We start from the raw sequence: 22,000 nt of genomic DNA on the forward strand, positions 1-22,000 counted from the left end.
TGAGGTCAGATGGCCCAGGGTGTGAGTGGGCGTTAAGGCGTCTGGGAAGGGATCTCAAAACTGGATTATAGATGGCAGAGAGTTGGTGTCGTAAACCACCGCCTCTGTTCAAAGATGGTCGCTCACAGTGGACATAGATGGCTTCTTTCACTCCTCTTTCAAACCATCTGTCCTCTCTGTCCAAAATGTGAACGTTGGCATCCTTGAAAGAGTGACCTTTATCCTTAAGATGCAGATGGACAGCTGAGTCTTGTCCTGTCCTTTGCAAGCTCTCTTTTGACTACGATGACTGAGAACCTTCACAGACATGTTACAGATAGAACTGCTCACACTTTTTTATTTATTGCATGGTTCTGCGTGCATTTTCGCTGCAGAGGATTGAGATTTTTTCATTGCTAACATTACCTGAAAAACTAAGAAAATGCAACAGCAATGGCGTGCTTACCCGCTAGCCACCCACCACTCCACGTATTACTGTCCTGGCATGAAGTCGTACTTTACTACCTGCGTTTGTTTGTGGTGATTGAGCGATTATACGTTTAGATGTGTGCACATGTATGTACATCTGCCAGTGTGGTGCATCTTCTGCCAATCCGTGCAAATTCCAGGCAGCCAGGCAGTTTGCCGCCAGCTCCCTGCTGTTAGCTGCTCCTTAGCAAGCTGGAAACGGTGGGTGGAATCCCCTCCTGGAGATTTTCTGATGCTGCAGGCAGATGTCTCCCTCTGTCTACCCTCCTTTCCTTGTTCACCTGGGGAAAGATGCCAGCCAGCGAGTCTCGTTCCCACCCTCTTCCTTCCGGCCCCAGAGGCCCTTAACCTTGCCAAAGAAGGAGTGAAGACGCAAGTGGGGGCGGGAGGATATGCCAACACCAGCCTGAGCTCGTATGCAACATACACACCCAATTAAAATGCAAACACACGCAAATATCATTTACATATAGTAGCAGCTGCTGAAAACCACAGTCTTCAGAGGTGTAATCAAAGTAAATATAGTGGTGGGTTTGTTGTAAAAGTGTCATCTATTACTCACTCACATGTGTTCCTACCCATATTTCCATACCAACTTGTGCACACACGCATGCATGCGCACCTCCCACACTGTGACTACCCCCCCTCGCAGCAGTAGCATCCATGCTTGCCAGTCTGGCCCCATTTGTCTGACTGGATGACTCAAACAGCCGGCCCATCTCAATGGCGCTGCACAAGTGCTCTTTGCCAGAACCTTCTGGTGGCTGTGCTTGTCGAACCTCAACATTTCTTGTTGAAGATGAGGAAGAGGGGTGAGGAAGGTGCCGGGAAAGTGAGCGAGAGAGGTAGCAAACACCAAAGAAGAGTGATCTCTGTAGCAGGCACTTAACTGTACCCATCTGGAATTTCACTGTAGATTCAATTGATGCACATGTGAGCAGTCGTTATTAGAGACACTGCTGGGTTATTTAGAATACAGTTTATGGGCAATTTTGCTATGCTTTATTTTAATCCATTCAGTTAATTACTTTTGCCAAATGTTCTCTTTCACTTCATTATACAGAGTCTCTTGTGTACACTATTTAATAAAACATTAGAAGCCCCAAAAATAATTTCCCAGCTATGCTTAATTTTCTTAACTTGCCACCTGATGTCAGCTGAGAGTCAGAGAGGAAGAAGAGAGCGAGAAGAGGATGGTTAGTTATAAATAGCAGTAGTCTCCCCAGGATGGCAGGTTTTTAATTAACAATAGAGTGTCTGATAATCCACAGTTAATCCAGAGGAGAAGAGGGAGGAGAGGAGAGAAGAAGAGAAAATCATCAGCTGTTTGATGTTAGGACTACAAGTCCCTCCTGGCCCTTACACTGCTTGCTTCTGAGCTGTTCTGCGCCGTGATATCCATAGCCCAAATGTATTTATTTTGTGAAACAGCCATGCTCCATATTTTGTGATTCACTTTGTCTCTGACTAACCGCTGTCTGTTCCCATTAGCATGAATGTGTGCATGCCGCTCTTCTTAAACTGCCTGGGATTCTTTGTGCTTGTGTGTGGCGTTAGTGGATGGGGGCTGTTTGTGGAAAACTAGCCGACTGAACGCCCCGACGGCTAGAGGCGTCCGCTTAAAGTCTAAGCGCGTTGAAAGGCTTGATCTGTTGGGGAAACACTGGGAGATGTCAGGCCCGCTTCACTCTCAAAGGGAGTCTGCTGTCTAAGACACTTTGAGCTTGGAGGGAAGTGGGGGTGGTATCTTTCCTCTCGTTTTGCACAGCTGAAAAGACAGTAACAAATATGTTGTTTGTACCTTCTATGATACTTTATTTGCTTAGGGTGAGTTTCGCTGTCATAATTCAGAGAGAATTTGAGTAACATTTATCGCATTATATTTTAGGCATTCGCTAGTTGACACATATATTTTGAGTAACTTCAACTGGATGCTCCGGCGCCTTAAATTCCCTCGAGCTCAAGAACACAAGTACAATAAAAAATAATAATGAGAAGTGCAACAATAAGAGCGTAACACACCAAGTAAGGCTGTTCAGGCATGAAGTAACACATAGGTTCTTTCTTGTTTGTTTATTTATGTGCATTATTACACAATAATTAACTAGCAGTTTTTTTTGGGGGGGGGGGGGGGTATTCAGTGTGTTTATTATGCCTTTATTTTCATATAGAGAGACCTGGAAAGACTCACTCATTAAATGTTTTAGAGCACAAATCTGAACAGCCGTGGCAACAAAGCAGCTTTCACGTGACAAAAAAAAGTCACATCAAAACTCGCGGTGCTCCAGGCAGGAGTCGCTTTGATCTTGTCGGCAGTAACGACGGTACATGTATGTTGTGAAGGATTTTCCAGGCACACATGCATGTTGTCTCAGGTTAGCAGGCGGCTTGTTCCAAAGAAAAGCACCACAATAATTGGGTGTTGTGGTAAGGCTGTTTTTTTTAATGCACAATCAAAATAAAGCTAAATTTTAAAACAATTTCATTTCTAAAAAAACAAACAAACAAACAAAAAAAACCCTAAATTTTAAAAAACAAACAGCTACAGGTCATTTAACCCCTTTTAATTAATTTGTCAGTTTGGGCAACTGTGTTGACATCACTTCCACCTTTCTCAGATGCTGAGGCCTGTTTATTTGTTATTTATTTTTTGTATTTAACCTTTATTTAACCAGGAAGATCCCATTGAGATTAAAAACTGGCCAAGATAGGCAGCAGTGCCTCACAGTTAGGGCTGCTCGATTATGGCAAAAATGATAATCACGATTATTTTCACTGAAATTGAGATCTCGATTATTTGACGATATTTATTTAACAATAACAATGTATTGAATAATGACTTTAAAAAATAATATAAAATAGTGTGCAAATACTGATAACAGTGCAAATGTTTGCAATATAAAAAATAAATGAAAAATGTAAACGTCTATGTTTAGTGAACTTTGCAGTGTTGCTCTGTGGTGCAGCTACGACACTGTAGCAAAGTTTACACACTATGTCTACTTGATCCACGTCTGACTCATGAACCCATAATGTTTCCACACCACTGAAGTTTTTTTACCTCTCTTTTCAACCAACAGCAGTCACTCTCCTCTCCAAATAACTTCTGCTTAGCTTTCTGAGTTTCCCTCGGGTCCTCTTAATCAGCGGTCCCCAACCCCCGGGCCTCGGACCGGTACCATTTCGTGAGTCGTTTGGTACCGGGCCGCGAGAGTTGAGGCTCAGGTGTGAAATGTATAGTTTTCAGGGTTTTTATCGGTTTTCAGCGTTATTTTGTTATCGTTTTTATCGTTTATCGATTTTCCTGGGTCTTTTCACGTGTCTTAAGAATAAATTTTCTTTTTTTCGGTACCGGTACTAGTTTTATTTTGTTGTATTTATCCGCGACACCTTAAAGGCCGGTCCATGAATATATTGTCGGGCATAAACCGGTCCGTGGCGCATAAAAAGGTTGCTGACCGCTGCTCTTAATTGTTGTGACACGTGTTCGAAATGCAGAGAGGTGCGCTCGATTTGCCACACGGAGCAGCGCGAGAGTAAAGCACGAGGGAGGAGCTAATAATCGGCTCAGTCATTTTTAGTGATCGTTGAAAGCCCAGATCCTAATCGTGATTAAAATTCGATTAATTGAGCAGCCCTACTCACAGTTACAAAAATTACTCAATTAAATACAGGCAGCAGCAACACACATGCAAAAATAAATGAAAAATACAAATTTCTGTTAAAATGACAAACAATCTAATTGAAACAGTTGCATGTTATGGACTTGGCCTCAAGGATTCTTAGTTTCATTTTAAAAGCACTTAATGAAATGAATTCTGTCATTTTCCAGTCGTTCTGCAGTTCGTTCCAAGCCGAGGGTGCTAAATGGATTCAGTTCAGGCAAATGGAACAGGAAGTAACAAGTAGCCTTGCGGACGAAGAGGATAATGACCAGCATGTTTCACTGCAAGCAGGGAACATATATAGGAAGGCAGCAATCCAAGTATTGCCTTATATATAAAACTGTATAGCACCTGAACTCATATCATTAGTATGACCGTCCTGCAGTTTGGCATTGTCTTGCTGAAAAGGCAAGGCCTTACCTGAAACATAAACACCTGGATTGTGAACACATTTTAAAATGCTTCCATTCTTTTTGGCATTTCAGGACAGAGTCTGGGCTACGGTTTTGTCAACTACATTGATCCAAAGGATGCAGAGAAAGCCATCAACACGTTAAATGGACTCAGACTTCAGACCAAAACAATCAAGGTAAATCACACCGTGCATGCCTATGACGCAGTCTGTTACATAACGACCAGACAAGCAATTAAAGTAAGAAAAGTCTTCTTTGGACAAAAAGATTTCAGTAATTTAAAGTTGTGGAGGTCGTGTTAAACTTAAATTATAGGACTTCCTTCTAATTTCTGAGAGCCCTTTTAGATACTGATGCTGTTAGCGGATGTGCTGGAGGGTGAGATGGGATTAACATCAATGAGCGTCAGAAATGAAAAAGACCATCTAAATCAAAGAGACACATTAAAAAAAAAGCTTGTGACTATGGTTGATATGCTAATTGCTTTTTAAATGTCAGAATGTAAAGGTGAAATTATAGTTATCTCTGAATAAAAGGGAAGAAACACATCAATCATCATATTGTCCAAAATAATTGAGGGCTCTGTTATTGCATTCTAAATGGCAAGACTAATCTGCAGGCTCGATGGTGGTTGTCACAGCAGTAATATCAGCCTCAGCACTGCGCTGTCCTTCCTCCAAACACATGTTAAAGAACCCTCACAAGTAATAGTTTGAGCAGATGTTTTACAGTGTATCAATCCTCCTGTTAATCTAATTTTCTCCCCTCATATCCTCTGCTGTCATCCTCTGTGCTCTGTGCCTGCTGATATGTTGTTTTAAGCTGGGCAGTAATCTGTTGCTCTGTGGTAATCCCTGGATTCTTTCTTTCTGTCATCCCATCTAATCTAGTCTAATCTAATCTAATAGGATGGGATTAGCCTGTTTGCAAATAGGGAATCCCACGGGGAATCCCTCCATTCCCTGGACAGCATAAACTGTCTGGCTTGGTATCGAATTTAAAAAATAAAAGCCTCATATATATTTTGTGCGTGATGTCTAGAATGTGGATTTTATAGAGTAAATGTGTCGTATTAGTGAATATATATGTAAAGATGAGATGTTTACGGGTTGATGTGTCCACGTCTGTATTTTTGCGTGTGTTCCACATGAGCTACCTACCTAAAAACCAGAGTGCAAGCTTGTGTGTGCGACTGCACAAATCCCCATCAGAGGAGGAGCACCGCCCTTCAAAGTGGCTTTCACTATCAGCTAGTCCAAACAGTTGCTAAACTGCTTGTTTTTGAGTTGTTACTTTATTGTAAATCCCTTATTTCTTTCGCTTTTTTTCCTCCCTAGCTTCGTTGCGTATTAGCTCTTTTTAAGGTTCCTCCAGCGCTGTTTTGTAAAAGTAGGAATAAATATTCAAATCATTTGTTAAGTAAGAGGATCTTTAAATATTTTAAAAGATTTTTAAAAGGAATTTGCATGCCTTTTAAAAATGCATGCATATACCATCTTGTGTCTACGATTTAAAAGACGAACTGACGAATCAAGTTACAGTTTGCTAGTAAAAATGGTAAATGGCCTGCATTTATATAGCGCTTTACACTACATTCAGTCATTTACCCATTCACACACTGGTGACGGCAAGCTACATTGTAGCCACAGCTGCCCTGAGGTGCACTGACAGAGGCGAGGCTGCCGGACACTGGCGCCACTGGGCCCTCTGACCACCACCAGGCGGCAAACACGGGGTTAGTATCTTGCCCAAGATAGGAGCCAGGAGACAGCCTGGGATCGAACCACCGACCACTGGTTAGTGGCTGACCTGCTCTGCCACCTGAGCTACAGCCACAGTATTAAATATACTGCAAGCTGAATATTGTGTTTTCACAACATTCATAATATTCTCATAGATAGAGGTATTTTTTTCCAAATTGAGAAATGCAGTTAAACAATAGAACATCGAGAAGCTGAATTATATGATTTTGATTATTAATACTGCAACAGACAGTTTGCCAGGTAGACTCATGAACCACAGTCGTGCATTTGAATCTGACTAACGTGCCTGTTTGTTCATCAGAGATGCTTTTTGAATCTCACACTGTGTGTAGTGCTTTTAAGTAAAAACAAGCTTTTTCCCAATTTTAAAAAATGGGTAGAAGTTGAATTTTGTTTACACAGTGTGCATTTTGTGAAGTCTTTTATTATAGCAGTTTGAGTTCACAGATTTTCACTCTCACACTCTCACGACACAAGAGGTTGCCTCAAGTGGTTCGTGAGATAAAGGCGGCCTTCATAATGACAGGAGACAACCCTGCATCTCTGTCTAGCGCTATCTCTTTTTCACACTTCATTTCCTCCCTCCCACTACTCTCTTTCCCTGCTTTCTCTCTCCACAACAGACTGAAACCCCCCTAAAGGTAACAAGGTAAATTAAAAGGCAGCGCGGTAATTCTAAAATTAAGTTTGTCGCTCTTTCATGTCACACCCTTCCCACTCTCTGCCACTACACTACTAAGGAAACGCTTGGCCCAGAGATTCACATGGTCTCGGGTGACATGTCTCTGCGAAGCGTCTTCGAGTTGGTTTCGCTGCCGCTGTTTCCTTCGCCATGACACCTCAGATTTGTCAGCAATGGCTGCGACACAGCTTTCCTAGCGAGGTGTGAGGGGAAGCAGAAAGCCAAAGGTGAAAGGAGCTGACAGTGACATGCATGCACATAATCTGAGACACATTTATACTCACTTTAATCTTCACACTTACAGTTTTTCTAACTTTCTTGCACACGTGTACCCACTCCTGCGTCAGACACGCAGCGCACCACACTTGTACACAATACCGCTTACAGCTTGAGGAGGTGTTGATGGATAAGACATCTGGAGTTGGCTGACAAGGAGAGAAAATGAGGGAGAAAAAGAGGAGCAGAAAAAAGAGGCAGAATCTGGAAGAGAGAGAAAGAGGAAGGAAGCAGACTGAAAATATTCAGGCAGCGGAAAGGAGAGAGATGCAGAGGGAGAGAGGAAGGCAGAGGAGAGGCTAAAGACGAAGATGTGCGGCAGGTTTTTAAGAAGTGAGACACGGGGAGAGCCAGCTGTTCCCAATCTTATTCTCTCACTGTAAGAGTTCAGAAGGATTTCCGTGCTGTTGCTCAAGGATATGACTGCATATATCCACAATATTTGCCTGACTTTAACCTTATTTGATGACTTATGTCTCCACATGTCAGAGGTAATGAAAGTACTGCAAGGGAAAGCTGCTCCAGTCAGCAGCGGTAGTAATGGGATTTACACAACTTTCACCGCTGTGGGTCGACAAATGAAGATGGTGTTGAAGTTCACTGGTGGAGAACTTGTGGCGGGAGGTGCGCAGCACAGTTATTCAATTCCAGGAATTAGATATAACTAGGGATGGGCATCGTTTAGGTTTTATCCGATAACGGTGCTCAAACCGGTGCTTAAAGAATGGAGAACACAAAATTGGTCCAAAAACCTCTCATGTTCAGCTGTTCTTTTGTAAAAAGATAACAATGTTAGCCTTTTCTGCAGCTATTGGGCATATATGGTATCACTCTTGGCTGGAAGCAGTGCTTAAACAATGAAAAAAAACATAAACTTTGTCCAAAAACCTCTCATGTTTAACTGTTTTCCACTTTTTCTTTGGTCATTTTAGCCTTTTTGGCCAGGGTGAAGGGAGCATCTGCCATCAAACAAGAAGACAGCCGCATGTAGCTATGATGGTGTTTGCTAGTTCACCTTACATGCATTAATGTAATAACGTGGTTAGCCTACTCAACGTAAATTACACACGAACAACATTAAGCTACTCACGCAGAGAAGAACGGCTGCTGCTGCATCATCATCCTCATCATTTCTGCTACACTGGCAGGGCTAGGGGCCAGGACTCTCCTCTTCGGGTTTTTGGGGGATGTTGCAAACTCCGGGTCCGATAACAGGCAACCCACCCGCAGTAGATGCGCTCGGTGTGAGGTCTCGCAGCAAGCTATCAAATACGGCGCATTTCTCGGCTTTAAAAAAAAACGCTATGCGTCGCCAGGTGTTTCATCAGATTCGAGGTGTTACCTCCTTTGACAGTATCACAGTATCAGCTTAAAGCACTTGTTGCAGGCTGCTGAGTTTGCATATTTTGCTGTGAAGTACAGCCAGACTTTTGAATGCTTTGCTTTGGGCATTTTTAATCTGTAGCTCTGCTCTAAAAGAACGTACGTACCTGGACCCGCCTACTATCCTCGGAAACGTAAAATGATTGGCTAGAATCTAAAGTGTATCACAGCTCAGGAAAAAAAAGCACCGAAATGTGCGCTGCTTTTCGGTCTGGTTACTACCGTTTATGTCAGAACCGGTGCCATCATGGCACCGGACACCGGTACCCATCTCTAGATATAACATTTACAAATAGCATCTTTAGGGAATGCTAATGCATTCACTAAAAAGTCTAATGAAAACTGATGCCTGCCACCAAAACATGTTGGCTCTAGCCTTTTTTATTCATTCATATTTTCACCCAGAACATCATCAGCAGCGTGATTTTGCCTTGTAGTTATTTATTGGACAAAGTCAGAATCATCTTCTCCTGGTTGCCTGAGCTGCCTTTTCAAAGTAAAACACCTGTGGTTTCTACTCTGGGGAGCAAAGTTTCCATCTCCTTCTGCAAAGACTGGGGGAGGCATGAAGTGTTATCTCTCCAGTGTTCTAAGCAGCTAAATCTTTTCCTAACAATGATAATCCCTAAGGCAAGGTGTACTCAGAAAACGCAGTCACATTTTCCTCCCTGTGGATCCAGTGATCCGCATCCTTGCCCATCCGCAACACACGCGCACATAAAAGCCTCGCACCTCTAACGCTATAATCTTGTTTATGATTTTTATGCGTAATAAAGCAGCAAAGCTCTAACTTATTTATAAAAGCCCTTACACTGTGTTCTTTTCCCCAAAGGTGTCATATGCGCGACCCAGCTCAGCCTCCATCCGTGACGCTAACCTCTATGTGAGCGGCCTGCCCAAGACCATGACCCAGAAGGAGCTGGAGCAGCTCTTCTCCCAGTACGGACGCATCATCACCTCCCGTATCCTTGTCGACCAGGTCACAGGTATCCATGGGGCAGCACCTCCTCTCCCTTTCACTTTAACACCCGAGGCACACGAACCCATTATAAATTAATTCTCTCTTGTTTATGTGGAAGTTTACAGAATTTCCCCATTGCCTCGTCATTGCCTTCTCTATTTTTAGCGAAAGTAGCAACCGTTCGTGCTTTATTCTAAAAACATTTTCGTGTCGCATTTCACTCGACAGTGTGACCAGATTCAGGAATACTGAAATAGCATAGCTCGATGTTTTTCATTATTTATTTCAGTCACCACTGGACAAATCAAATAAAAGTCCTGTGGTTGCAGTTATGAGGTGCTGTGCAGTCAGTCTGCACCGTTCAGATAATAATGTAATTTCCAGAGGAAGCTTCATGCCATTTCAGCTGGTGTTGTCATGTTTTCCTGTGATTGGCACAAAAGTGCAATGACAGCATTGATGTGATCGAAGAGAGCATTTATTAATTTGCATTTTGCGCTTCTTTACGTTCATAAAAAATGTTGTGCAGATACCCAAAACCCGTTTGAACTTGTGAAAGAGTCACAGAAATTAATCAAAATAAAGTCTTGAAAGAAGAATCTTTTTCTACAGCTGTTCCCAAACACGATGACATGTGTCATAACTTTTTTTTAATTCAGCAAATTCAACAAAAATTCCAACTACAGGAGTTTATAAGATGAAAAATGTTCTCATGCAGCTCAAATTAGTAAGAAACTGTTAATTAAAGTAATGTGAGTCATGTTATGCTGTGCAAATGTGCGAAAAATATTTTGATTTCGGTCGTACTTCCAGCTCTAGTGACTAAGTGACCATAAGAGGTAATTTTTCTGCGTGTGACCCCTGCTTGGGATGCCACTGCGAAAACAGTAATTACATGAGGGCATGAATTGCATAGTCTCATGCTCAGTTACACATTCCACTACATCCAGAACGCAGGAATGAATCACATCACCCCATTGTGTTGCAGAAGAACCCCTCCAGCATTTCTCTTAGATCCATTTCAGGATGTGTGTGTGTGCCTACAGGCTCCAACCTGCTCCAGTGTTATTTGCAATGTGTACTGATGAAGCAGAAAAGGAGCAGCGTGCTGTAAGCCACACTCATTTGCCTAAGCAGAATAAATCACTGCTGGCAGTGAAGTCCACGCCTGTCTGTATGCACTGAGCACAGGAGCAGAGGAAGTGAACACAAAGGATCGGAGAAAAGGAGAATGAGAAAGTGCAGATGAGGACGGAGGAGGCGGAAAAAAAGAGGATGAGCAGAGACGGGGAAGGAAAAGGAATGTGAAGTGAGAGGAAGCAGAGAGAACACTATGAGGATGGAAACGGAAGTTAAAGGTGGAAGAGATACACCGCCTCATCCATAAACACTTAGATGATGGCGCAAATTTCTTGGCCATCTCTTAACTAACAGACCTGTCACACCACCGTCCAGCTTAAAGCCTGTAAAACACCACACGGCTGCACAGCAAGGCGACATCTGCTTAGTAACAGCCAAATGTGTGTTTGCTCAGGACACATGCCATCGTTAAAACAACTCTCAGTGCATTCGCTGAAGGCTAGGTTCACAAGAGGCTAAATTCATTATTGTAATCACTCTTGTCTAGCACAGGATCAGTTTAAAAGTTGACCGCTTGGCATGTTCAAATGTAATGCTGCAACAGTCAAAAAAGAAAATACAGCCTCTTTAAAATCTAAGGTTTGACCTTGCAGTCATTAGCTGTACCTAAAATAAGATAAATACAACATCAGATTAACAACAAAATATGGGATATTACATTTAGTCATCCATTTAGTTAACAAAGACTATAGCAGAGTGAAAAACTAAGTCCACACCAGACAGGTGCTGCTAATCAAATGCACTTGATTAATCTATCTTCAGCAAGTGTGAGCACCTCTATAAAAGCAGCAGTTTGGGCAGTTTGCTGGTCTGGAGAAGGATGCCAAGAAGGAAACACATTAGCAATGATCTTAGAGAAGCAATTGTTGCTGACCATCTGCAAAGGGTTGTTAGAGCGTTTCCAAAACCAAAGTCAAACCAGCCAAAGTTCATCATTATAAAGTGAGAATGATTATTCATAAGTGGAAAACATTCAAAACAGTTGCCGATCTGGTCGGGTGTGGATGTTCCAGCAAATTCACACCAAGGTCAGGGCATGCAATGCTCTGCACAAACCCAAGAGCCACATCTCAGACTTTACAGACCTGAGTTAGCATGTTAAATGTTCAATGTCCATGGCAGTGAAGTTTGAAAAGACTGGACAAGTATGGGTTGTATGGGCATCTCCTCTCTAAAGACTGGAACAATGGGCTTCAGACAGACAAGAGCAACATGGAGATGTTTGGCCTTAATAATTAGCTCAAAGGGGGAATGATTTGGGCTTGTTTTGCAGTCGCTGACTGTGTATTCCTCTGTATACAAAGTATTCTAGAGTCAAATGTGAGGCCATCATTCTAACAGCTAAAGCTCAGCCAAAATTGAGTAATGCAACAGGGCAGTGATCCCCAAAACAAATGCAAATCTGCACCAGAAAAAAGAATCAAGGTGTGCCAGTGGCGCTGTGATGCACGATCACCTAGTGAGACCTGCACTAGGTCCCAGCCTGATTGAAATGCTGTGGCGGGACTTTAAGAGAGCTGTGCATGAACAAATGCCTGCAAATAAGTTCTCCACAACAACGTGAGAGACTGACAACGTCATACAGAGAAGGATTATAAAACTTGAACCATGCTGCGTACTTCTTCTGCATTTTTGTTCAGCAATTAATGACACGGTGTAATATGTCATGTGTTTTTGTTCACCTGAGGTTGTATTAGCCTAAGTCTCTAAGTCCTGATGAGAACTCGATGTTTTATTATGTCCTGTAAAGTTCGCTCTTTTTTTGCATGTTTGTTCAGTACAATAGTTTGAGGAATATCCTCTCTCCTGCACACAGTCCCTTTTTTCACACTTTGGATGAAAAAATCTAATTAGACCCCAGACTGAATCTTTTTTTAATGATGCCTGGAAAACTGGCTGTTGCGTTTGACAGAAGGCGACGCTGACATCACTCGTTTCGAAAAGAATATCAGAGCTAATCGGACAATTTAAGGCAAACAAGCTATGCTTATCCGCATCGCGTACAAGATGAATACAGTACAGTAAATGAAGACTGGGAAAACAATCCTCACATGCACTCGTGTAAAAGTTATATTGGTCAGCACACTCAGAGAGCAGGAGGTGGGGTTTTTTAGTCTGTGATCACCCTCACTTACAATAATTGCTATCCTAACTACTGCCCTGGCCACCTGCCTCACAATTGAAATAGACACGTACTATATTTGCACACACAGACACAAAGATTATGTGTGAGAGAGATGTTCTTCAAGGTGGCCCCAGAGGGTTAAGGATCAGCAGGAGAAATGTTAATGATTAATTAGATGTTAGAGTTGCTGGTGATTAAAAACATGGAGGACTTTAGAAGGGCCCTGAGACTAGTATGCTGGCATCATTGACTCATCTTTTTCTTCTCTCTGTTACTGTACAGGCATACGCATACACCCACCCACACACTCACTGCCATTAAAGAGAGAAATGGGCTGCAAATTAAAACTCTCCTGTGACTGCCAAAATGTAAGTACAGAACAAGAAAGAGGAGAGACTCAGAAAGGCAGCGAAGGAGCGAGAGGGATAGAGATTTGTGCCTGGTGCCAGACTGCTTTTTGGTTCAATGAGCGGATCGCTGTCCTGTTAGCCAGCCGCAGGATGTATTGATGTCGGTTGTGTCACGGTGACACCTCAAAAAAAGTCCTCAAAACTTTAGCCTTCCTGGCTTCAGGGGCATATTGATAGAGCGTCGTTACAGCGCAGCACCTTGAAGTCTCGGTGCAGGTCGACAGTGAATCATCAGCGTTTTTCTAAAATTTAATTCACTCAGTGATTCACTCTTTCTGCTAAACAAGGGATGGATTTGAAACACGCCCTTACCCTGCTGATGTAAACTGCATAGGCTTTATACAGGAGCAAATCAGAGAGATGCTGCATAGAGCTGCTGAAGTAACGAATGTTCTGCAGTGACCATCGGCAGATGGGCTGATGATCTCCAGCTCCTGCTCAGCTAAATTGGGAACATGAAGTCTGTTCTGTAAATGACCCTCCTCATCAACAGGATGCACCCTGCAGTCACTCTTCTGTTCTTGAAGACACGAAGGAACTTTATCACTGTTAGCATCATTCGTGGACAGAGATGGCTGAAGCAAAATTCACCAAAACTGGCAAATTGCTTCAAAGACTCAGGGCGCGAACGCAACATTGACTCGACAAGGATATCTCTCCATCTCTCCCTCGCCATCCCCCCTTCCTCTGTCTATTGATTTCTTCTGAATGGATAAGCATATTGTCTCTTTATCAGCGCGCATAGCGCCAGATTCCCCCTCCCGCCTTTCTGTCTAACCTTCGGGGAAGGCGGTCAGGCCGTGATTTTATGTTCTGACAGCTGATTTGAGCTAGCCTCAAACACACCAATCTGAAACACATGCAATATCGGAGAGCTCTTTGGTTCAATAGCTGGCTATTCCTAGGTCTTCATCTCATATGCACACAGAGGTCAATGCTTCCCTGATCAATTACTGCAAATACAATTGATCCGGAGGCACAGCTTTTTCAAATGTGAAATGTGAAACTAAATTGCTGCTCATTGTGTGTAAGGACCGACTGTAAAAAGGCTGATGCCACATTTCCCTTTGTGTGGGATGGAAGGAGGTAATGGAGAAAAGATTCCCATGGTAACAAGTAGCAAGCATTAATTCTGTCATATAACTCGTGATGGGGATTGCCTGTGATACTAATAGGTGCATCTTGCACGCACGATGAAATTATATGTAATATTTAGTGAAAGTTGCATGATAGGCAGCAAAAAGAAGCATTAAACTGAGAATGTATAAAAGCTTTTTTCGACAGGCAGCATCGCAAATATGCAATGCTAGAGTTGAAATGAGGTTTATGGAGGTATTAAAAGTCTGACCACGTTCAGTGTGCATAATGCTGCACAGAACAGGACCTGTTTAGCCAAAATTATATTTTAATCAGAGCTATTTTAGTTTTACCTGAAACACCCTTTTTGCCGGTGACTTTGGAAAGGAAGCCAGAAAGAGTGCAGTTGTTGCCCCCTGTAAGGTGACATTTTTAGATCAGAAAAAGAGAGAAAAACAACAACAACAAGAGAAACAAGAAAGATTTAATTTTTATTGTCTCGCAATTTGTGATCAGACGGGCTCAACCGTTTTGAAAATGCGCTCCCAGAAGGTCATAACCGAACGTTTTTATGTTTTCAGACGCATAGACGTGATACGTGGAATTACTCTGCAGCAGCCTGGAGTTGGTCGCTCGTGATATAAACACAGCACTCGCGGTGCATATGCTTAAAACGCTTTAGCGCAGCCCATTTCTATTTAGAAGCTGCAGACCGAACACATAATATATTTCCCCTGCTGCCATTAGATCGCTGTAAGCATTTAGTCAACTGGAGAAAAGCTTTTAGAGCTGTTGTCGATGTGGGGAGTGATAAAAGCCATCAAGTAGAGTACAAACTTGCTTTACACTGGCGTCATCTCTGCAGTTAGATTGAACTTAAATGTAAATATTAATTTGTGGTCTTCAGCGTCATTCTGTAGTTTGTAGTTACAGCCTAAACTTCAGCTTTGCTCGTCTTTCCAGTCAGTGCCTTATTTGCGAGGAGGACGACTGCTTAGTTCCCATTTTTTATCCGTTCTTCTCATACCTGTTGTAATGCACAAGTAAATATAGTACTTGTGCATTACAACAATACCTTTTTTCCCTCAAAGGAACTGCCCTTTCTCTGCACAGTTAGTATGTTCTCTCCTCTACTGACTTGAATAATGAATGTTCCTCTACAGACTGACACCACACTGATTCCCTGTTCTCTGTCTGTCCAATAGCAGAGAACAGAACGGTCAAGGTGATATGAGCAGAGAGCTGCTTCCTGTAGATGGGATGACTGCAGCCTTGACTCACGCTATCATCTCACATCTCTCTGCCTCGAGTTTGTTTTTCCTGTAATCTTTCGAGTGCGTTCCATCTCTGTGATAGTCGACACGCGCGCACACAAAACCACATATAGATATGCACATCAATACATGCGTACGCACACACCAGACAGATGGTTGGAGCTCTGCTCTGACAGAGGCCAAAGCACAGGGCACCTCCACTCTTCAAAGTCTCCGAGCCTCTCTTCTCGCTGCTTTTTTAAATGCCATCTGTACCCAGGCAAACTAATGCTACTTAAAACAAGGACATTGCATTTTTTTTCCCTGCCTCTAATTAGAAGCCAGTAGGAAGTTTCTTTCTGTCGCTGCCATATTAAAAATCTCTTGGAAAGGCAAGTCTAATAATTTGATACTCTTGGCACACAATTGTACGTCAAATAAAAATAAAAGGAGGGGAGATGGGAAAACAGAACACCGGAAAACAACAAGATTTTGCGTATGCATGCGAGCACTGGTGCATGCATCTGCCAGAGTGGGCCTGCTTGCAAGAATACATTGTGCTAGATGGATGTGTGTGAGAGACAGAGAGCTAAAGAAAGAGAGAGAAATTCTGTATGTGTGTGTGTGTTTCATTATCCAGCAGCCAGGTTTCTCACCTCACTTTTTTCTGGTCCCTCAGAGGAGCAGTCATTTCTCTCTGTCAGTCAGTCAGTGTTTGGGGAAATGATAGTGGGTTTTAAAGAAAGAGCGGCTTTGTTTGGGAAGGAGCAAGCAAGAATAGCACTGTTTCCTTTCATCATCATCCTTTTACTGTCACCTCCTAACATTCTCCTCTATTACCTTTTCTCCTTTTGTCCTTTCCTTCCTTACTTCTCATCCCCCCCCCTCTTTCCCTTTCTCCTTTTCATTCCAGTCTTGCCCATCCCCACCCCAAGTGCTCGCTTCTCATCCCCCATCCTCACTCCTTCTGTTTCCCCCTCCCCGGACTGAGGCAGCGTGTTATTAGTAAGGCAGCCAATGTGCCTGTCGGTGTGTGTTAGAGAGAGATAAGCACAGGTAGAGAGAGTTACATAAGCCTCTGTTGATTACTGTGGAGGAGAGGGAGAGCAAAAAAAAGAAAGTAAGAGGTGAGAGAGAGTGAGAAAGACCGATTGGTATACCTTAGTAAGTACATTGTGCTCTAATGTTGCCTGTATGGCTGGCTGGTGGGTGATAAGTAGGCCTAGGCTTCTGGGGCTGGTTGAAAGGACAGTCATTAGGTTGGACTTCGTAGACTGGCAGCTTGCTTCATAGATTGCGAGTTTGTTTTTGTTACTGTGTTTAACCGGAGACAAATAAACCTTTCTCAAGGTTTATTACATTAATATGGCATGACAGAGTGGTAAAAACAGAACAGGTGCATGGATTTAAGAAGCTGTTTTTATCTTTCTTAAAAATACCTGCATTGTTTTTCAAGGCTCGTTATATTCTACCAATTTTCACCAAGGAGCAAAACCGGTAAAGAAGCAATGCTGCTACGTGTTATCTGTAGCTTGTTCGCCAGTGTTCTCTACAAAAGTTAACATTTTAACGATCCGTGCTATTCGATTGGATCGTCTTTCTTTCCTATGATAAACACGGGCATTGTATTTTATTTTGACCAAATCCTAAATGTGCCATACTGCTGCAGTAAGTACTAACTAGCTTTCCAGCATGTATTAATCAATTGCTGAATATAATCCCCAACAATTACAATCTTTTAGTCCTCGCTGAGTAACACTTTCTAAAAACTGCAGAGCTCTGCGGTTTTAGGAAAATGCTCAGTGATTTATTATATATTTGTGATGCAAACCCTGGAAGAAATGGGCTTGGGGCTCTGTGTCGCAGTCGGGGTGGGAAGGTTGAAAGCTACGAGAGACTTTGGGTATTTTTAATTAAATTTTCTGAAGTAAGGAAATCAGAGAAATGTAATCTTTATCATTTCAGAAGGCGGTGGAGATCTAACAGATGTTGAAGTGAAGGCTGTCTCACTGCAACAGTAATTGGATTCAGAACGCATTTCACATATTGACACCCCAATGGGATGTTGGGTGAACTTCGTGACACGGCAGTACTTTCGCTATTAGACGCACTGAGGAATTATGAGAACTCTAAATTTTAAGGCTTGTCAATAATTTTGCTGTGAATGTCGCGAAACCCATTCGTTCTTTTTTGTTACATGATCTGTGAGCATTCTTGACTGAACAGAGCCAACAGGCACAAGTACAGCATGTGCACACATTCTGCTCAGTAAAATTATGGGTGATGAGGTTTCCTGCCAACCGACTTTTCTCACCTACTTACAATGCTACTGTGCAACCTCAAGGACAAGAGGAGCTGGTGCATACATAAAACAAACAGAATACACACACACACACAAATCTTTTCTCTGTCTCGCTCTCGTATAAACACTGCGGTTTGGTCACGCTCCATCGAAAATGGTCATGGACACCTCCAGTCCTCTTTCCGCACTTCATTCTTAATAGCACCTCTTCAAGTCATCACATAAGTATGCGCGTGCACACGTGAATGGGTGTTTGTGTGTTTGTGTCGGGCCTTCATCTGTATGCCAAGCGTTTGTCTGGAGGCCCTCCAGCAAGAACCGGCTTAGAAGGAGCTCAAGGCCAAACAAGTGTGAGGATTAAAGGACGAATAGAGTCCTCTCTTCTGCACTCATCTCAGTGGAGGAAGTGAATGAGCAGTGCTCTCGTCTTTCTTAACTACCGCTGAGGTGCCCTTGAGCAAGGCTCTCGGAGTTGCCAAGCGCCTTATAGAAAAGTAGGGTTATTGCAGTTATCAAAGTAAACTAAGGCACTGGGGATATTTAAATGCCCAGCGCCCATTAGCGAAAAACTGTTATTTACTATACCTCAGAAACAAACGCACTGTTCCCCACTTTTCACACAACATATGGATGAAAACAACTGTAATATGCAAAGAAAGCTGTAGGAACAGCAGAGGCTGTTGTTTACACTATGTACATCCCATTAGAATTGCTCGTTTTCCTGCTTCTATCAAGCTAATTAAAATATGCAGGTACAGAGTTGGCTCAAATGGAAATAAGGGAAGAGAATTTGTGAAAGGCTGTCTGGGGAGAGGGAGGTTAAAAAATGAGAATAAAAAAAAACATTTTTATGAAGTAAGAGTTAATGAGTTCAACCACCAGACATAAAGAAAATGCTGTGGTTCAAATCTGAGCCTCGCAGGGCTTTTTAAGAGGTTTCTTTGTGTATAAGTTCCAAAGTCAGAAAGTTGTTGCTTATGTAGTTAAAAAAAAACTTTTCAGAAAAAGTAAACAAATTATGTTAGACTACAGAGAGCAAATTAGTTTTGAAAATTATTTTTATATTGCCATTCTTTCACAAATCATGTTTCTGCTGCTGCAAAAGGACACTGATCACCACAGTTTGCAGTAATTGAGCTCCTTTTGTTGTGGTGACAGTTAAGAAAATACTTCCAGCACGGTATTTGAAAGAGGTAAGAAAATTGCAGAGAATATGCAAATCAGTTACCTGAAGAAAAATAAAAACAGAGAAAGAGAGAGAGGGAAAAGCACAATGCTGTAAATCCAGAGTAAAGTCACATTTATGTATTGGTTTAAATGTTTAAACTGGATTTCACCTTATTAGAAGATGAGTAATTTTTAATGAATGGTTTGCTTTCGTAAAGCATTTTTATCTTTCTGCTTGGCTGGAAAGTAAATAACCTTCTGGTGCTCGTCTTTGGAGAAAAGAAAAGAACAAAAGGAGCGAGATGGTCAAGGTGCTTAACAGAAGGAGAATTCAGGGGAGCGAGTACCATGAGACGAGCCAACAGGAAGTAGCGGGCTGGCATGAACAAAATGTGGAATAACAATAAGGAGTGCCTTTTAAGTGTGTGAGAGAGACTGCACACAATGATGCTCATACACAACATTCCCCTCTTCCTTACTTCCTCTCTTTTATTCAGCCTCAGTCACATAGACATGCCTGTGTGCACACAGTATTATGTAAATAGTCTCTTCGGCAGAGTGCTGCTGTCACTGCGCGAGCGTCCTCTGGGCCATGCAGGCAGCCTCATTAAAACAAGGCACAGCATCCGTTAATAGATACACATATGTACACATATACGCATGTACGTGCACACGTATAGAGATGCACACTTCTTAATACGCACAATGCACCAGTAAAGGACCCACCAGGGGAGCTTCCCTAAATGTTCCTCTCAGGTGGCAGTCAAAAATATCGCCACGGAAACTGCTCAAATGTCACGGAGAGCGATGCATGAGGAGGGCGTGCAGGGGTGACTGCGACTGGAATGCGCGTAAGAAAAGACTTGACTTTGTGGCCTTAAACACACTCGGGGTCAGTGCCACAGTGTGTGTAGCTGGTGTGTATGTGTGGGTATGCCTGTATTTGTGTTACTGTTAGAGTACAAAGCCATTTGCATTAAAAATACTTTACAATTTATTACTTTTTTTGCCTCTTTTACACTGTGGAGCATGATGTCATTGTTTATTTGTGTGGGATCTTTAAATAGGAGTAATTATCATGTGCAAAAGTAAGAGTGCTACTCAGCAGCACAGACATCTTTTAAATATATAGACCTTTGTCTGATACCTGTAAAGTAAAAGGGGCCCCTGTTTGTTTCTGATCTGCTGGCCCCGCAGGTGGCTCCAGAGGTGTTGGCTTTATCCGCTTTGATAAGAGGATAGAGGCTGAGGAGGCCATCAAGGGCCTGAATGGCCAGAAGCCATCGGGCGCTGCCGAGCCTATAACGGTCAAATTCGCCAACAACCCCAGCCAGAAGACCAGCCAAGCTCTTCTGTCACAACTCTACCAGTCACCTAATCGCCGATACCCTGGCCCCCTTCACCACCAGGCTCAGAGGTTCAGGTGAGTACAGGGGCAGGAGGACGACAGAGGAGAAGGTGGGGAGGGGGAGGCTTTTAGGCAGTTTAGACACAATCGTTACTTATATCTCAATATGTGATGTGTCTAATGCAGAGTTTCCAAACCTTTGGCGCTGACCCAGTATTAAATCTTTACTATAAATTTGACGAGCCCAGGAAATTTCCAGTTGAAGTGGAGTGGCTGGTCCACTGTTCAGTAATTTTGAAAGCAGCCTTGCAGACAGTAGGTTGTCCTTGAACAGCCAGTACGAGCAGCCTGATTTTTTTGTCAGAGACATCGCGTGATGAGCCATTTGGGGTGCGCCTGGTTCCAAAAGTAAAAGTCTTTCTCAGACCATTTCCCAGTCTATTTAATTATGTTACATGAGTCACTGTTGGAGCACTATTAAGGACGGACGCAAGATGCTCCAAAGTACAAAAGAGCAACAGACCTTTTTAATGAAAATCCAAAAGGATCCAAATGTGTCCACATAAGAACGCAAGTATGAACTTGTATGAACTCAAATTAATTCACTTTCAGTTAAACTTCAGGTAAATTTTTGAAACAATTGGAAGCCTGAGACAGCGGGCATCTGCTATAAAGTGATGAAAAGCACAATTTCTTAGAAAGAAAGCTCATTTAAAGTGATAGCTATAACAGAACAGCATTGTGATATTGTTGCAGAGTCTTTTGTATCTAATTTGACCAAAAAAATGCATTAAAAGTAATAAAATAACAGGATTTCAGAGACTGAAACATACTTCTTAGAACCAGTGGCACCTCCTCCTTCCGGGCTCTTTTTCATGTTTTAAAGTAGCAAATTGAAAACAAAGTGTAGACATAAGATAATCAACAATATGATTGGGCCATCTGCTCACAAGGTTGGGAATCTCAAGTTGAATGTCATCTGCTTATGTAGAAATTAAGGAAAACGAGTAAAGTATTTACTAGAAAGCTTCACAAACAGCCATGCTTTGTTTATCGCATAATCAGAAACTAAAATAATTTGATTTAATGTTTACTGATCAGCTATCAGTCTTAAACTTCATACAAATTTTTCTTGGTCAACGTGAAGCTCGGTGCATTTAATTTAGGAAACATGTCTACTCCAAACAACAGGCCTGATTTGGAAAACACGCACCAAGTGTCCATCATTATACTAAGTTAGATACCTCATTGGCCATTGCTTTATGTAGCCGTTATATGTCCGTGTGTCCGAGGACTGCAGCCTTTTGCCAAAATGATTGTTTGCAATGCAATCAGGTGTTGTAATAATTCATGCTCTCTGGATCAGGTGTTACCCTACATTTAGAAATTTAGCTGTCATGTTTGTGGTTTGACATGTCTGAAAGGGCATGAATTTCATTTCCATGCAGCGAGAAAAAATTAACTTTCCAGATACTCTTATTCATATCAGTCTGCTCAGCTTTTGCGAGTGCTATAAGGCCGACTGCTCTGTTTTTAAAATTTTATTTCTTTAATTGCTTTATTAATG

At 42.3% G+C, this 22,000-nt stretch overlaps 1 protein-coding gene across 10 annotated transcripts in view; it reads left to right on the forward strand.

Moving 5' to 3' along the window:
* elavl4 (ELAV like neuron-specific RNA binding protein 4) overlaps window positions 1-22,000 on the forward strand; it is a 76,443-nt gene that overhangs the window by 41,824 nt on the left and 12,619 nt on the right. For 8 of the 10 annotated variants that reach the window (XM_087835799.1, XM_087835796.1, XM_087835804.1 and 5 more), the window contains 3 exons: window positions 4,619-4,722; window positions 9,483-9,635; window positions 20,273-20,508. In XM_087835799.1, the coding sequence (XP_087691925.1) occupies window positions 4,619-4,722; window positions 9,483-9,635; window positions 20,273-20,508 (493 nt within the window). Of the gene's footprint in view, window positions 1-4,618; window positions 4,723-9,482; window positions 9,637-20,272; window positions 20,509-22,000 lie in introns of all 10 variants that reach the window. The other 2 variants (XM_087835800.1, XM_087835797.1) reach the window with 1 other exon arrangement.

Source organism: Neolamprologus brichardi, chromosome 23 (assembly GCF_056152115.1).
Source record: "Neolamprologus brichardi isolate AB-2024 chromosome 23, ASM5615211v1, whole genome shotgun sequence".
In the NCBI taxonomy this organism is placed as follows: domain Eukaryota; kingdom Metazoa; phylum Chordata; class Actinopteri; order Cichliformes; family Cichlidae; genus Neolamprologus; species Neolamprologus brichardi.